The 18,179-nt window shown below is 46.4% G+C and overlaps 1 protein-coding gene across 7 annotated transcripts in view; it reads right to left on the bottom strand.

The window, feature by feature from the left end:
- Positions 1 to 18,179, bottom strand: part of MAP2K7 (mitogen-activated protein kinase kinase 7) — a 60,619-nt gene that overhangs the window by 33,605 nt on the left and 8,835 nt on the right. For 5 of the 7 annotated variants that reach the window (XR_012155757.2, XM_073319085.2, XM_073319081.2 and 2 more), the window contains exon 2: positions 12,312 to 12,359. The exons of the other annotated variants lie outside the window; for them this stretch is intronic. Coding sequence is in view for 4 of the 5 variants with exons in the window: in XM_073319085.2 (XP_073175186.1) it covers positions 12,312 to 12,359 (48 nt within the window). In the remaining variant the exon portion in view is untranslated. The remainder of the gene's footprint in view (positions 1 to 12,311; positions 12,360 to 18,179) is intronic. 7 annotated transcript variants of the gene reach the window in all.

Genomic DNA, 18,179 nt, shown 5'->3' on the forward strand with positions numbered 1-18,179 from the left:
AGGAGGCCTCGGGGACAGGAATCTGCCAACGCCCTGTCTGCACAGTGGGTTTGCCCCAGTTACTGCACTACTGCGCTGACAGCCCGAGCCAGGTTCACACCAGGTCAACCCGGCCTGTCACTGAGGAAGTGTGGGCTGCGTCAGTGGTTTGCTGTGCTGCTGCCCCACCAATGGCTGAAATCCCCACTTGTGGAAAAGGCCTGAAAACCACGGCTTTTTAAACACAGACCAGGTCTGGAACTGTGTGCCTTTAACCTCATCTCACCCAGCTGTCCAAAGGGGAAATGATACATACCTCACAGGGGCGCTGGCTAGGAGATCTAATGTCTGAGGGGTGGCATGGGGTACCAGGCTAGGCCTGCTCTGAGCCCCACGGATGGTTGGAATCTCCATTTGTCCACCAGCCAGTTTTGGAAGAGCTGGCCTGACTGCAAGGCCATGGATAGATCGCAGTATCAGCGTCTTGGTTACCCACCAGCAAAACAAGGCTAACGCTGCCCTATAACCCAGCCTCCGAAGGAGGCAGTCTGAATATTTGCCAAGTGGCATTACTGCAAAAAACTTTTGAGCCCCTTGGTTATGCATCTGATGAAGTGAGCTGTAGCTCACGAAAGCTTATGTGCAAATAAATTTGTTAGTCTCTAAGGTGCCACAAGTATTCCTTTTCTTTTTGGTTATAAAGGAAACATAAGAGGAAGCTGCTGGACAAATCCCTCGAGAATCAGGCCATGATGGAAACCGAGACATCCCACTGCTTATACTATTTTAATGGGGCTTTAGCAAACAGGATTTGATGTACTCCCTGGATAATTTGGCTTCACAGCCTCCCCTGAACCTTTCGATATGCTCAAGAAATAGCTGCGCTATAGTGCAACTCCAGGACAGCGTTGGTTTCAATGGGATGCTTTCCATGGCTAGGTTTGTAAAGGAAACAGGAGTGGTATTCATTAACACAGAGGCAGGCTCTTTCTCCTGACACACGCGAACTGGCTGTATTGAACCCTGCAGGATTAGCATCCCTGAAAAAAGGCACCCATTTTTCTAAGCAGGGCAGTATTAGGAGTCCGAGGCTTGCCCCTTTAGCGGGTTTTCTCTCTCCAGGGTAAGCTGTATTCCTTCGTCTTTAATAATCTGTCTCCTTTTTCGGGGGAGAGGGGTAATGTGCTCCATTAACACCTTCTAATCAAGGCCACATTCTAATCAAGGCACAAGGTACCATTGTAGTGAATACGGTTACAAAACAGGATAGACCCACTGGGCCCGATCCTGCCTCCAAGGAACTTGTTGAGAATTTTCTGACAAAACGTTTTCTTGGCAAAACTGAAAGAGTGCATGGGAAAGGTTTGGTGTCACCGAATCTCTTGATTCAAAACATCTTTGGAAAAAATATCAAAATTGTTGAAAGGTCCCTTTTTACAGTTCAAAATGACTTTCTGGTTCAAAATTTTAGTTAATTTATACTACAAACAAAGATTTTAAAAGGCTAAAATCAAAATCAAGCATTTTGAATGGATCGAAACAAAACACTACAATCGACAAAAACCAAATTGTTTCCCCTGGATTACTGAACATTTGTGAAAATTTTCCTAATTTTGACTTTTCATCCTGCTTTGGATCATGGAAAAATGCCAAAATCTTGAAAACTCTCACAGGACAAGAAAATCACTTCCTGCCCAGCTCTAGGGCTGAGCACGTTGGATCTGATCCAGCAAAGCCGATGGAGGACCTCAACACCTTGTAGGACTGAGCGGCTGGACGACACAACAAATTGTCCTTAAAAGTACATAGATTTTAAGGTCACAAGGGACAAATGTGATCATCTAGTCTGGTTTCCTACATGACACAGGTCTCTTACATGTGTTTACTGTCACAAGATGACTGGTCCCTTTAAGGGGGGGTGAGGTCCAGTGCATCTGGACTGATTCTTGCTGCCCAACTGGGCATAAGGGAAGGCCCAGGGCCTTATAACAGGGCTGTGCAGGAGCCTTTATTCCCTGTAGTGTCTGTAGGCATCTGTCAACACCCACCTGCATTTATAATGCCCAGGTGCCTACCTTATGCCCAACTGAGAAGCAGGTATCAGTGCAGGTGCCTTGAAACCGGCCCCCTCTTCAAGGGGCCAGTAGCCCTATGACAGTTGCTAACAAGACACTGATTAGAACAAAGAATGTGTCAGTCTCATTTTGCTTTTCACCATTTAGTCCATGGTCCTTTTGGTGTCTCACAGACAGTGAAACTCGGCCAGTCAGTTTTATGTTGCATTTTTATTTTGTTTTATTTTATTTTCTGATTGGATAGAATCACAAGGCTGCTGTATTTCAGTCAGACATAGGGGAAGGTTTTAGAAGGTTTTCTAGTCCAACTTGCTGTATAAAACAGGCTAGCGAATTTCACCCAGTACAACTGGGTATCAAATCTAAACTTATTTAACACTTTAAGGAAAAAGAAACTCAGGTGAAATCAGCTGTTCGACCTCGGCTGGTAGAGCCAGTTTTTCCCACAAAACACAAATTTAAGACCTAAATTCTCTGAGAGACTTTCCAGGGCCCAAGACTCACACAATCACACAATGTAGCTAAAAGCTTGGTCCTGCCCCATTGGAATCATTCTGCCAGGGACTTCAAACGGAGACAGGTCTGGGGTCGCAATGCTCTGCAGGCAGCTATATTTGCTTGAGGGGGTCTCCACTACCAAATTGTAGGCAAGTATCCAGATCCTAAGCTGGTGTAAACTAGTATCTTTCCACTAGAGTCCATGTGGCCAGATCCCCAGTGGACATAAACTGGCATCTTTCCACTGATGTCAGTGGGTCCAGGTCCCCAGATGGTATTAACTGAAATCTTTCCACTGGAATCAATAAGGCTAGATTCCCAACTGGTGTAAAGCAGTCTCAACCAATTGGAGTCAATGGGGCCAAAACCCCAGCTGGTGTAAAATCAGTGTGTCTCCACTGAAATCAATGGGACCAGATCCCCAGCTGGGGTAAACTGGTGTTGCTCTACTGAAAGCAGTGGGCCAGCTGGTGTATCCTGGCCTAGCTAAACTGGGTACCTCCACTGGAATCAACAGAGCTTTATATAAGTCAAGAATCTGGACCAAAGACTCTTCAGCACTCGAGTCTGATATGTGCTCCCCCTCCATGCACAGCAGTGGGAACTCCGAGGACTCGAGTTCTGCTGTGCAGAGAGGAGAGGCAAATTCTGCCCCAGGGGCTCAATCCTGTCAGCTGCTGAGCCCCTCCTGTGCACTACTAAGTGCCCCCTGCTTCCAATGGCCTCAGCAGGGTCGCAGTCACTCTGCACAATGCAGGATCTGGCCCTAAGAAGGCAAGTTCCATATAAAACATAGCAAAGGCCTCTAGCCACACAAAGGGGGTTTCCAATCCAAGGCTACGAGGACGCACCTGTGCAATGGTTATTAGGGATTCTGGGTGAGACTTTCTGAACTGCCCAAGGAATTCAGGCGCACAGCTTCCACTTACTTTCCAGGGGGTTCACGCTCCTAAATCCCCCTGTGTGAATGGAGCATGGGAGTTCATACTGTATTATCCAAGGTGATTCCTGCACATACACTCGGGATTAAAATGATCACCAAGGGAGGGCTGGAGGGAGCTGCCCTCCATGCCAAGGACCATAGGCTGGGATGTGTCATATAGGGAGCACAAAGTGGGGATCGTTCTGGATCAGAGAGTCACCCCTCTAGTGACACGTTCCCTGCAACAGCAGAGGCAAGCAGGGCCGGGTGATGGGGGCTGGGGAAGGAGGAGTGGAAGTCCACACTCCTGCCCATTTAACAAACTCCAGAGTAACTGATGGATAGAAGAGCCACCAGGACGCTCCGATTTAAGAGCAGTTGGACATTTTCCTGATTAAGGCACCTGTGTTAAAACAGAGCATGGGCTGCCTACAGGATCTCCAACATTTAGGGACCGTACTGCCACAAGGGGCCACTGTAATTCTCCCGGCTGACCACCTGTGTTACACAGGCCAGACAATTTCACCCAGCCACCCCTGCACCCAGCCTGTATCTGGTGGTTGAGCAAAAGCCTATAATTCTGAACTCTGTGACCACAGGTTTTATTACCATCTGTATCTCTTCACGATGTAGTTCAGCATGCAAGACCCCAACCCCAATCCCATCCCCAGCCCCCAGTTGCTTCAGCCTCCCCACTCCCCACAATTCGAGATCAGACTCCTCCCACCTGCCCTTCCCCCATTCCATTTCTACAGCACACGCCTTGCTCATGCTCTCCATTCCAGAAGCCTGCATGCTACTCTACTGGTGGGGCATGCAATCTAACAGCTCCCGGGTTTGTCGGATGGAGAACCAACAAGGCAGGGAGGGGAAAACATGCTGCAGGCAGAGGTCAGCCACTCCAGTGTATGCTCGGAGGGGTTAAATTAAAGGGCAATGGGGTTGGGGTGGAAGAGAAAGAAGGCAGAGGGGGAGCAGAGAGGCTGCCAGTGAACATAAAACCAAGGGTGTGAGTAGGACAGGATGGCAGAGAGAAAACCACCATTTAGGCCTGGTCTACACGTAAAACTTATCCTGGAATAGCTGTCTCGGTCAAGGGTGTGAACCCCTCCACACCCCGCAGCAACAGAGCTGCGCTGACAAAGCCTCCAGTACGCATGCAGCCATGTTGAGGGAAGGGAGCTTCTGGCGGCAGAACTAACGTCGGTGGTCCTACAAGAGCAGACAGATTCCTTCTATCCGTGTGCACTGCATCCACACTAGGGGGCTACACCGGCACAGGCTCTGTAGTATAGACACAGCCTGTGACTGATCGCATGGGGGTGTGCAGCTGCAGGCAACTTGTGCTGTTGGGGACTCCCAGACCTGCAGGAATTGCTCGTGGGCTGGGCTAAGTGCCCAAAGCAGAGGATGGATGCTGCATACTGCTCCAACCAGACTTGGTCTCTGGGTGAGGACGGGCAGCCACGGGAGAAGCCACCTTCCCACAGGTCACTTGAGCATTACAATGATGGCCGAGGTCTTATCTATTTGTCCCAATCCCACTACTTGGGCATGCTGGCAAAGCCGTGGTTTGCACCAGTGCAGCATGAACACAGGTCAAACTGTGTCGAAGCCAACCAAGGCTTGCAGCAAGGGGCTTCCACCGGTGGCTGGCATCAGAGCAAATCCCCACCACTGGCAAAGCAGCACAGGGCATGGCCAGGGAGAGTAACAGGATGAAATGTATTCAGGAGGAATTTAGGCTGTTGATGAGAAAAATGGTTGCTGACAGTTTGACCTATTCAGTGTGGAATGGTACCTCCCGTTTCCCCCCCCCCCCCCCCCACAAATCTTTGGTTGGGATATTTGAAACCAGACCGCCCAAAGGGCCCTGTAGGGAACAATCCTGCACTAGGCAAGGGGGAAGTAGGAATTAACCTGATGTCTCACACTAGGGATTCTGAGGCAGTTCCTCAAAGCATTCAGGCTCCTAACATCCAGTGATGGGGCCCGTTCCTTTCCTAGCAGACAGGGAAGACAATTCTTTGTAGGAGGGCACTGGGTGGAAATCCCAAGTTTATGACCCAATTATCAGTGAATTGTGGGGTATATTTTATCACGTCTATTGCAGTATCATCTAGAAGCCCCAGACATGGGCCAGGACTCCACTGTGCCAGGGGCTGTACCCATGCTCTGGCGGGGTTTAGACTAGGATTTCCAAAGCACCGAAGTGGCCAAATGCCACTGAAATTCAATGAAAGTTGGGTACCTATTTCCTTTAGGAACTTTCAAAACCCCAGCCTTCACCGCTGCCTGCTCTGCAGGTACAACCAGACAGACAGACGAGTGCTGGGAGACGCCCCCACTGCTCTCAGGGGAACAAAAATCAGTCTGCTTTTGAAACAAAAACATCAGGGGCTAAAGGTTTTTCAAAGGTGATTTTAGTGCACAAAGGGAAGTGGGTGCTCAGCTTTTTGTGAAAAAAAAAACAACTCAGGCCCTTTTAAGGTGATGCAGGTTGCTTTCCCCTTTCCCCCAAATGGGGTCACGCAAAATCAACAACCACTTTGGAAGATCTTGGCCAGGATCCCTCCCTACTGGACTGGAACGGAGAGGGTGATGATGGTCTATTCGCAACCCACCTGCATTGCTACTATTCTAGAGTCAGATGCTCTCCTGGTCCACTTTGTCAGTGATCTGGTTCCAGTCCTGGATGATCTGCCATGAGTTTCCTTAGAAATCGGGCAGTTTCTGAACCCATCACCAAATATCAGAGTTTAAGCACCAGGGAGATATGCTCCATGTGTTGTCTATTTGCTAGCTAGTTTTTAATTAGCTAAAAGATGGATTCTAATTAAAGAACATTGTTGGTACTTCAGACTCAATATCAGGGCCCCCATCTAAGGGCTGCTAGGCCTTGAGATCAACACGAAAAGGAAGGAACTGGCAAAAGGAATGAAAGAGAAACACAGAGGAAAAAAAAAAACTGAGGTCAAACAAGGAGTAAAAGGGGACATTAAAAAAAAATATACCAGGATGAGGGCACCTCTCTCTGATGGAGTGAAGCTACAGAGAGCTGGGATCAGAGTTCTTGTGGGCTACATGGGCCCAATAATCCCATAAGGACTACAACTGCACCTCGAGAGGCATCTCCTAGAAGCAACTGGCACCCTCCAAGCAGGCAGCAGAGGTCTCTGCAGCTACAGAGGTGCCATGAAAGTGACCAGAAGTTCCTACCTGCTTCAAGCAGAGGGAAAAGTGGGGGGTGACTGTGTATTGTGCCCATTGACTTCAGCAATTTCAGGAACATGGCAACAGGCAGAGCTACCTCCCCAGCAGGACTAGTGCAGTCTATGCACAAATAGAGCCATGCCCGCTGACATGGCTTAACTCCCATGGCAGCTCCTCCCAGGACTGGGTCTCTGGAAAGCCTGATCTGACCTTATATTGCAGATCTGCTCCAGCTGAAGGCATCTGATCATGCGTGAGTCAGTAGGGAGCAGAAAAAATAAACTAACTCTTCTCTCCACTCCTCACCCCACCACTTCTACACTAAGCCCAAACTTATGGCAGCTGAAAGTGTGCACAGAAGGGCTGGTCGGCATGGGAACTTAGATCAGCATAGCTCTGTCTCGGGGGTGTGGATGTAGATATGCCAACCTTACCCCAGGTGTAGACACCACTGGGTCGATGGAAGAATTCTTCATAAAACTAGCTACCACCTCTTGGGGAGGTGGATTACCTAAGCCTATGGGAGAACCCCTCCTGTCAGCGTAGGTAGCGTGTACACTGAAGCGCTACAGTGATTTAAGTGTAGACATACCCTAGGTCAGTGGAAAGGGTTAAGCTGCCTTTAGTTATGGGTGCATTATCAATTTAATCTGGAATTCCCAAATCAGTTGCGAAAATCCTCACCTCATGCCCAGATAGCGTGTAAGATATTTGGGCACAGGGACATTTACAAATGCATTAAAAAGCCCATTATGAAGTTGCACAAGAGTCAACTGTACCTTTTTAGGGCTTTTAAACAATTGGGCCTAGTATCCAAGGATCACAAAGTGCTTTGCAACAGTTACCCTGGTGAACTAAGGAAATAGCTACTATTTTCCAGGTGGGGAAACTGAAGCACAGGAAAGTGATGTGTCTAAGTCAGTGGCAGGGCTTGGAATAGAATCCAGGAGCTGAGACAGCAGGCCATATACAGAAATCAGTGGCACAGCTGGACACAGAACCCAGGAGTCCTGACTACATATCCCAGCCTGGTCAGATCATACCACCCCAGTCAGCAAGGATCAGTTCTGAGATCCCAGCTGATTGGGGTGGTCTAGGCTGACCAATCCGGGATATGTAGTGTGTGTATTATAAACATTTCTGCAGGACTCTGATAGTCTCTTAGACAAACTGGGCAATGACAAGAGTCACTGTGGGTCTAAACAGGACATATCTTGGCAGCCCTGATATTACCTTGTCTCTCACCATTTTGGAAACTCTTATTTGACGAATCAGAATTTCGGTACCCAATTACGTTCCCCCTCCTGCCAGTCAATCATCTTGCATGAATGACTTCGTGATTAAAGCTTTACGGGAAGTAACTGAGCTGCTCTGAAACAACAAGCCTGCAGCCAGCAAACAAACTTAGGTCAGGTCAGAATTTGGATGGGAGACCTTCAACAGAAGGCCCAGGGTGTGACAGGTGCTCAGTACCAATCCCAAAGCCACAGTGTGGGAGTGCTGTGCTGCAGAAGTTGCTATCATTTGAAAACATCCTGACCATTTGTACTCCTTAAAAATCCCCTGGCACTTCCCCTAGAAGGGAGGTTTTGTTTTAACTCTAGTGTCCTAGCAAAATTTCAATTCGAGTACTTGCAGATGGCCTACTTAAAAATCCTCCTCTTGAATTTTCAGCTGGATACAGTAATGTAATTTCTGCCTGCAAACAATTACGCTGTTAAAGAGCCGCAGTGTTCCAACCCAGACGTGGCAGCATTTCAATTCTGAGTGAAGCCATCCAAACACATCCATCACCTGCTTCCCAGAGGGGGCCTGGGAGAGTTAAATGGAGGAACGTTTATGAACCATGTTGAGATCCTTGGATGGAGAGCGCTAGAGGAGGGCCAAAACCCCTCTGTCTCTGTTTTCCCTCTTTGTTTATTTCAATTGTAAGCTCTTAGGGGAAAGCACCTTCTCTTCCTCTGTGTTTCTACAGCACACATTGGGCCTTTGGTCTCTGCTGGGGGCCTGCAGGTGCTAGTATAATAAAAATAGGTCAGAATTTCCAAGAAGCCCAATGTAAGTGGGACCCATAGTCCACTGAATTTCAACAGCTGCCTAATTCCCAGCTAAAATAAATAACACTAAAATATTTTGGATTTAAAAGTGAACAGTAAAGCTTTCTAAAGATAGACTCCCCCCACCAAATCAGTGACAACATAAGGCGCAGACATGCTGTCTATAAATCTACCTAAGTGTCTGACTCTGCTGCCCATCCCCCTAGAATCTGGGTGCCCTCCATAGCTCAAAAGCAATAGCAATGGGGAGTCTTTGGAACTTGTTTGCAGAGTCAAAACTGCTCATGTTTCTGATCTGTTTATTTTTAAACATTATTAATTTCTTCTTTTTTTTGGTGGGAGGGTTATGAATGTCATTTTTAATTCATCACCATACAGCTGTTGTTGAAAGTTTAGGTTCTTACAGACTTGCCAAGACCCAAGTCTGGTATTCCCGTGACCACAGTAATCCCTCCAGCAATACCAGGAATTAAACTGTTTCCCTGTCTTAAGGGCACATGATGGCTTTATGTTTTTCTGCAACGGATGTTATGAACTCTGCCCCTGGCAGACTGAAAAGCTTTTCAGTTCCCCCTTTAACTGTGAACATGGTGGGTTTGAGTGTGATCCTCACAGGCACGAAGCACATGGCATTGCTTCCCATGGCAAAAAGCTACATGACAAGTGCATAGAGACCTGGGTTTTAAAGGATCATTTTTGAGCCTCAGTCTTACCACGGTCCAAGGCTCTGGGCATGCTCTTGGAGCGAGGAACTTTCTGATCCCCAGCTCTGAGAGGAGAGTGTGGCCTAATGCTTAGAGCAGGCCACAGGGAGTCAGGATTCTTGAGTTCTATTTCCATTACTAAGGTTTTAATAAAGGCTCATCTACTGGGCTACTGAGCACCCTGGTGGCAGGGGAGCATTCTAAAAAAAAAAAAATAAGAGATAGCTGTATAAATAATACAATCAATAGCCACTGGAGAATCTCAAAGCACTTCACAGTGAATACTTATCTACCTAACAAAAGAGGGTAGCCCCACCTCCATTTGAGAGCTGGGAAAAGAAAGGTACAGGGAGGTGAGGGACTTGGCCAATGTCACCCCAGAGGCCAGGAGCGGAGCCAGGAACAGAACCTCGGTGTCTGGATTCCTGGTCTGCCGTCGTAATGGGGGCAAATGGATACCTTCTATACAGATGCTTCGAAAAGACCGTGTCAAAGGTAGGGTGGTCACCAACAGGAGGCTCAGAAATGCTGGCGGGAATCGCCATGGCATCTGAATTTCTGATTACGGCAATGAAACCATGTGTTCATTGCACTGTTTCAGGAGAGGGCAGTTCAATGCAATACGTTCAAGGCTGGGAATCAACAAATACGGTATTCTTTTTCTGGCCTAGAAAAGAGACAATTCAACTTTTTAAATAAAAAGAAATACTATTTCATAGTTCACTGTCTGGGAAATTCTGCAGGGCATAGTCTATCAGCACAGTGTTACAATTTGACATCGATGTGTGGGAGAGATATAAAAGCACAGGAGAAAAAGCTGTCAGATCATTGTACATTTAAACTAAACCTTTCATCCTGAAGGATCCCAGAACACTAGACTAAGCAGCTACAAAACAAACCCAGCATTGGGATTGCTTCACCTGCAGCTGACTCTGGGATCAGCAACACAGCTGCTTAACAGTGCACAGCAATGCAAAATCACTGCAAAACAAGCCAGTGTTGGGACTGCTTCACAGATGACAGTCAAATGCAGCTGCAGGGGGAATTTAGGCAGACTGGAGGTAATAAACAAAACTGGCCTCTGGAAACCAGGACTACCCCGCAAATCTCAAAGAGCACAGTGAGATCTTTAATGATCATAAGACGTCACAAACGCCTTTCTGCGTGGTCAAGCACTAGTGTTCAAATATCCATGAGTCTGGTCCCAAAAATTATGAGACTGGCTTTAAAAAAAAAACTTTTTTTTTAAACAAAATTTTATTCAAAATTTTATTTGCTTTCTGATTTATGAGCCTTTAGGATTCATGTTTCTCAGCTTCTCTCTGCAGCCATGAAGGCTGAAAAATTATTTGAAAAAAAGAAAGCGGAGATCCTTATGGAATCACATGACTCCAAGAGCTGAGGCTTTAAGCAGAGAATTCTCTCCATTTCACAGATCAGACAGGGAGTCCCAGTCTAATGCCTTAACCACAAGATGACTCTCCAGCTGTATGGGCAGCCGTATCTCACAATATTGGGTGTGAACACCCAATATTGTGAGACTCAGGATAAGAGCGTAAGAACTGGGGACACGGCCAGATAGCCATTCATCCAGAAGATGGCCCCTCTAGCAGCACATCACCTGCAGAGAGCACACAGTCTTCAGAACTGACTCAGTGAGAAGAGTACCCCCGAATAAGCCACTAACACCACTTCTTGGGTTGCCCATCCAAGTACTGACCTGGTTTGGCTCGGTTTACCTTAGGAGATACAAAAGACTCTCAGCCCAGGATGGTAAAAATTGGGAAGGGCCACTTCACTCCTCAAAGTTGGACTCTCGGGGAAGCTCTCTGCTCCAGCCAAGGAGATACGGCTGCCCATGCAGCTGGAGAGTCATCTTGTGGTTAAGGCATTAGACTGGGACTCCCTGTCTGATCTGTGAAATGGAGAGAATAACTCTTCCTTTCACACACACTCAGCTACTTAGACTAAATTCTTCAGGGAAGGGACTCTCGCACCTGTGTGTATGTATCTCCTGACACAGTGTGACCTGGATCTCAGTTGGAAGTCTCTAATACAGACAATAATCACACTTTAAGATTCCTCCAGAGGTCCCAGGTGGTTCTTCAAATGGGAATGTAGATGTTCTGGGTTTTCTATGTGCAAGACAAATAAAAATACCTCCCACTATTGTGCTAAGCCACGTGGTGGCCATCCACCATATTTAATTCACGGCTGTGCCATCGACACAGTATCTAAGCCTTCCTCAGAAATCCAGGCCCTCGTGGCTATCAAGGAGTGCACAGCACTCGGAGAACAGGGATGTCAGCCCAAATGTCCTGACAAAATTCTAACATGGAAAAATTACATTTTGCCTTCCTAAAATTGCTGCGGTGGTTTCAATTGGACATGGGATTCTTCTTCACTTGCTAGCTTACAATGCTGAGAGCACACTGCTGGTGTGTGCTGGTCAATGGCTGCTGCATTCCAGCCCAGAAGTGGTTGTGTATCAGTGGAGGAGGTGAGGATTGCCTCTCTATAGTCTGGGATTGTTTAATACTTACCTGCTTCTGGAATGTGCTTTGAGAGCCTCAGATGGCAGGTGCGGTGGTCAAAGCTATTCCAGTGGTGGAGGGACAGGAAAGCATGTGGGCAAGCAGAGCCATGATCCTACGGGAGGCCTTATCTAATGCTGTTCCTAGCTGTAAATGGTCATGTATGCTCGATCAATGGTGGTGGTAACAGGTGGATATGGGAAAGATTGGGGATGGGAGGGGGAGACAGACAGGAGGGAAGTCAGACAGGTGGCATTTCTATGCAGTTGAAGGAAGCGTTAAGTAAATGATGCAGGAAATCCAAGCTGCGATGATAAAAAGTTTGGTACCTGCTCGTTGGGACGGAGCGGGAGCAGGGCTTAGAGTGATCACAATAACTGGATTGGGAAAAGGAAGAAAAAAACAACACGATAAATCACAACAGAAACAATCGAGTCATCAAAAGAAATCAAATCATATTCCGGGCGGGGAGCGAACTGATTCCAGGGTGAGGGATGGAGAATGGTGAAAAACCAACAGATGGTGACAGACAAGGTGAAAAATGGGATGCACCATACAGTGAAGTTCCTGGGAGCCCTGGGCAGCCATTCCCCAAGTGTCTCAAATATGCAGGCAGCAGCTGTTCCCTTCCCATCTCCTTCCACTGCAGCAAATTCTCCGTAGGCCATTCATCCTTGCTGGTACCCCAGCCTCCCAGCTAACCTACCTGGGCCATGTCCCTGTTACCTCCCTCCCATTAAGTCAGGCATGTTCTGCCCCATCACAGTGCTTGGGCTGCTTACAATTTGGAGAGGCTCATGTTTCTACCTCCTTCCCAACATAGTCTGCAGGATTAATCCAAGTCCAGAAAGAACCACTGTGATCATCTGTCTGACCCCCTGAACAACAGAGGCCACATTTCACCCACTCAACCCTGCATCTGGTTAAGCTCAACTTCTGGTTAAACCAGGGCAGGATCTTTTAGAAAGACGTCAAATCTTGGAATTATAGACTTCAAGTGACAGAGAACCCACAACAGCCTCCGGTAAATTGTTCCAGTGGTTAATTCCTCTGCACCTTATTCCTAGTCTGAATTTATCTTTCAACCACTGGATCAAGCAATGCCTTTGCGTGATAGATTAAAGAGCCCTCTACTATCAGAGCTTATCTCCCCACATACAGACCACGATCAAGCCAACTCCTAACTTTTCTGACGATCTCGGAGAGATTGCGCTCCTTATGTCTCTTCTAGACCCTCTTCCCTATTCTGAATCTTTTCCAATTTTCAACATTCTTTTTGAAGTGTGGACATCAGAACTGGATGCAGTATCTGTTGATGCTCTCACTAATACTGTATACCGAGGTTTACAGTAATACAGTAATACTGTATACCGAGTCCCCCATACCATTACGATGACCTACATTCTTTGTTCCTAGGTTTATGATCTTCCGCTGTACTAAAAACACATGTTGCTCAAATGAGTCCAGCTCACCAAGCAATCCTGAGTACTCGGTATAACTTACCTGTCCTTATCACTACTCACCATTAAACCAACCCTTGTGTCAGTTGCAAATTTTACCACCACATTTTATCTTCTAGACCACTGACAAATATACTGAATAGTATTGGGCCAGGAACAATTGGGACTAATCGCACTGGGCCAGGAACATTGGGACAATTACTTTTGGAGATCTAGCAATTAGCCAGTTTCCAATCTATTTAATACTGGCTGCACTGATTTCATACAGTACCAACATTTTACTTACACAAAGCACAGCAGGGGTATCACAGATTCCAAGGCCAGACAGGACCGTTGTGATCATCTAGTCTGGCCTCCTGTATAACAGAGGCCTGAGACCTGCCCCAAAATAATTCTTAGAGCCGATCTTTTAGAAGACTGTCCAATCTTGATTTTAAAAATGGGCAGTGATGAAGAATGCACCACCACACTTGGTAAATTGTTCCAATGGTTAGCTACTCTCATTGTGTAAAAATATACACCTTACTTCCAATCTGAATTGTCTAGCTTCAACTTTGTTCCTGGCTGCTTAAAGTGGTACAGTTGCCTGATAGGATTAAGAGACAGTAGCTCATCACTGAGTTCACCAGGTCTGGAAATTCTGCTTGAGACTCTTTCCCACGGATGTAGGCAGGCATCTGTCAAATCATTCACTATAATTACAACCCCAGAAGGCATACAACAGCCGACTTTTCCACCCCTCCCCCAACCTGAACAGAAGTGGCCACCCCTACCTCACATCACCTTTCACTTCCCAGCTCAGTGAGCATCTTGTAAAAGGAGAATTAAATGAAGCACAGAGAACTGTACAGAATCCAAAACTGGTAGCAGATGCACACATTGGCACAAAGCACAGCTCTGCTCCGAAGAGCAACTTCACTTACTCCTCAGGCCTGCCTCTGTTTATGTGCTGGAGTCCGATCTGCTGACTGAAATAACTAGAAGACAATTTCCCTGCTTTTTACTCCTCCTAGACCATGGGGAGAGCTGGATTCGCTTTCTTCTTGTCCATCACCAGGATTGTTTAAGTTCCAATCAGTTATGCCTCGACAAACGCACTAAGGGGACAGGAATCACCAAGGGTCACTTGCCTTGTGTATCTGCAGATGATGCCCAAGAAGAAATAGAGCCAGCTTGACTCTCAGAACCCAGGTTTAGTTTCCAGCACTGGAAATTAAGGGAAGGGCACACCCATCTGATTGGGGACCACTGAGACACAATGAACATATAGCCCCTTCCCCCGGGGGCCGTTTGGACAGCCACCTCTCAGTTGTACTCCAAGTGGATGTGAATACGTTTTCAAATAAGAAGTGAATGTCAACAGCTCTTTCAGGTCTCTGCCAAAATCATAGTTCATGGGCAGCAGAAGCCTATGAGGTAGTGGAAACACCCCTCCTTAGCCTCTGATGCTCCCACACAGTGAAACTGACATGCTCATCAGAGTTGCAGCAGAGCAACTATGGCTACTGCTAAATTCCAGCAGCAGCTAGAGCTCTCAGTCAGGTTTAAAGCCCCATTCTGCTGGGTGCTGTACTAAGAAAGTAAAAATCATCCCTGCGCCAAGGGGCTTACAGTCCAAGATGCAACAAACACAGCCTTGCCAACCCATTTAACTGCTTTGTAATGTTCCTTCAGGCCCCACTCCTGGAGTCATGGAGTCTCCTCTTTCATTTTTAGAAAAGAAAATAAGTTTGGGGGCAGGGGACTGAAAAACATGACCCCCAACAACTCAAAAAACAGAAGGCAAAAACATCAAATTCATATTTTTTTTCCAAATCTTACGTTTTTTATGTCAATCTCACGACTGGGGGTGGGGCTGGCCTATGATTTTTATGGTAGGTGGTACCACAAACCACAAGCTCAAAAATGTGAATAAGAACAAAGGTTAACATAGGCAGATGTGGACACAGCTGGAAAGCTCTGTCGGTTTGATTTCTTTTATATGTAAATAAGAAATATACAAGAACAAGAGCAAAAATCTCTGCTGGCTTTCTATCTACTGGTTCCAAGGCCGGAAAGCACCACTATGATCATGTAGTCTGACCTCCTATATAACACAGGCCACAGAACTTCCACAAAATAATTCCTTTTGAAGTAGAACTGATCTTTTAAACAAGCATCCAAACCGGATTTTAAAATTGCCAGTGATGGAGAAATACAAAAAGAAAGAAAATAAATGGAATGAAAGAAAATAATGCAAAACCAAGCAAGATTAGTCTGACCTAGAGGCCATCCACCCACTAGATGGCAGGGATGTCATGGCCAGGCTTGGCTTACAGGAAGAACAAGCCATGGACAGGAATGAATGGTGATGCTGTACTGCTCCCAGTGTCTGCTAAGATGCTCTGGAATTAAAAGAGGAAAGTGATGGAGAATCCACCACAGCCCTTGATAAACTGTTGCAATGGTTAATTACCCTCTCTGTTAAAAAATCTACACCTTATGCATGTTATACCTTTGTCTGCTAGACTGAAGAGCCCATTATAAAATATTTGTTCCCGGTGTCCATACTTACAGACTGTGATCAAGTCATCCCTTAGCTCTATATTTGTTACACTAAACAGATTGAGCTCCTTGAATCTATCAGCTGGCATTTTCCTGTAGGCATCTCCGAATCTCAAGGAGGGATCTGAAGCAAAACAGGATTTGCAGACAAGTTTGGAGGGGATGTCCCATGCCTAGGAGGATCAAAAATGTTTGTGGGAGAAGTGTCCACATCAACCATTTAAGTGCCTCCTTTCATTTCCCTTCCCCCCCCCATTTCTTCACTCATAGCGTCTAGTAACAGACATGCCACTTTCAATCTATTAGAAGGAGTATATCCCCAGGGCAAATTGCTTCAATCATTTCCTTGAACTGTTCATTCTGTGTGTAGTATTACGAGCACAAAAGAAGGTTCTCTGCCATTCGATGGCTGTTATGCCACAATCACCCACTGATCTTCGACCTTGTCCCAGATGGCACACTAAGACCACCTGTGAATGAAGAGAGCAGGGACTTACACCATCATTGTGGCTACGTCTTGACAACAGCAACCTCAAAAAATGCCTTGCTTCAGGATCAAGCTCACCTATGTTTTGTTCATCCATTTCAATAGCAAGAGTTTCATTCAATGGGGCCTTTGATCTTAAAACCAAAGAAACCAATCTTCTAGTCTTTTAGAGATGGGCACAAATCCCTTCTCTCTTGTCGCTCAACAACTCTTGGCAATGTTCACACTTTACTTCAGAAGAATGATCTGATTTTGTTATTTCAGCCCATTTTGATTGCTTGCTTTCTACTCTTTCCATCAACATTAGGCAGGTCCAGTCAGAAAAACTCGCGGTGATGGCTGGAGCGTCCATTTGCAGCACTGATCAGTAGCTTTCACATTTATGACAGAATAAGAACAGCTTGGAACAGTCTTCCAAGAGTAGTAGAGAGAGCTAACTACCTCATTCGTTTTAAGATGCAGCTTGATGAATTTATGAACAGGATGATACGCTGGGGTTGCTTGCGACAGTAGGAGACTGGACTTCTCAAACCAGGAGGACCCTTCCAATCCTATACTCCCAAACAACCCTCAACCCGAATTCAGCACTGGCGACAAAGAAAGTAAGATGAGCTGGCCAGCTTCATACAGAACCACATCAACAGATCCACCTCCCCACAGTTCCTAGAATCTAATAAACCAAAACCCACTAACAGTTCACTCCCATCTCTTCAATATCCCCTGATTCCACCACGAGGCCCACACCCCTTTCAACCCATTCTCCTTTCCCCTGTATGCTTCTTGACAGCTAATTCTCCACTGGTTTCTTAACAGACCTAATAAGACTCTTAATGTCCTCACAGCTTCCCTTTAAAATAGCTCCATATTTCCTTTACAGAAAGCAATCTGAGCCTGATGTTTCAAAATATCTTCCTCACTGATGTTAGGTTCAGAAAAATACTGCACAGGAAAAATGCTGTCTATAAAAAAAATGAAAAAAAACTAAATCACCCAAGAAATTCACTGGGCTGAATTGGTTTTTCTTTTCTGGTTTCTACACCAGAGCACATTTCTCTCTCGTTTACTCAATTTAACCCAACAGCAGAAGGGAATATCCCAGTGGCGAATCTGTTTTAGATTGTGAAGTTACATGGGAGGGGTGGGTCTCTAGTGTGCTCCACCCACCACCTGCAAACTGGTCACAGAATTCAGGCCCTGCGGCTTTAAGAAAGATCTCAGCTGAGGAAGGAGAAATAGAAATCCGAACTCAGCACTGGGTGGTTTAATAAGTCCTTCGACACTGGATTCAGTTAAAATGCAGCAATCTACACATCCTTCCGTTAAGATCTGAGCTTGATCCTATAAGCCTCCCTTTACTGAAGTGTGCAGACCTGCTGTCTTCAATGGGATTACCCACCCGAGTGAAGGCTGCAGGATTAGGCCCAGCAAGTTACTTTTGTTCACCTTCAAGCACAGACCATGCTCCACCGGCATCAAAGCTTAGCTGCCCAACAGGCTGGCTCTGGAAAGACATACCAGCCGCAGCTATAGCAACTAGCCTCCTATTCTGTCCCTCACCACAGTGCATGCAGTTAAATCCATCACTTCTTCAAGAGCTCAAGGCTAGAAGAAAGACAACACAAACAGAGCAACCAAAAAGCCCAGTCACCTCTGGGGGAGTCTCTCATAAGACTGATCAGCATTGTGCAAACTATCCCACGCAACAC

This window comes from Lepidochelys kempii, chromosome 20 (genome assembly GCF_965140285.1).
Source record: "Lepidochelys kempii isolate rLepKem1 chromosome 20, rLepKem1.hap1, whole genome shotgun sequence".
Taxonomy (NCBI): Eukaryota; Metazoa; Chordata; order Testudines; family Cheloniidae; genus Lepidochelys; species Lepidochelys kempii.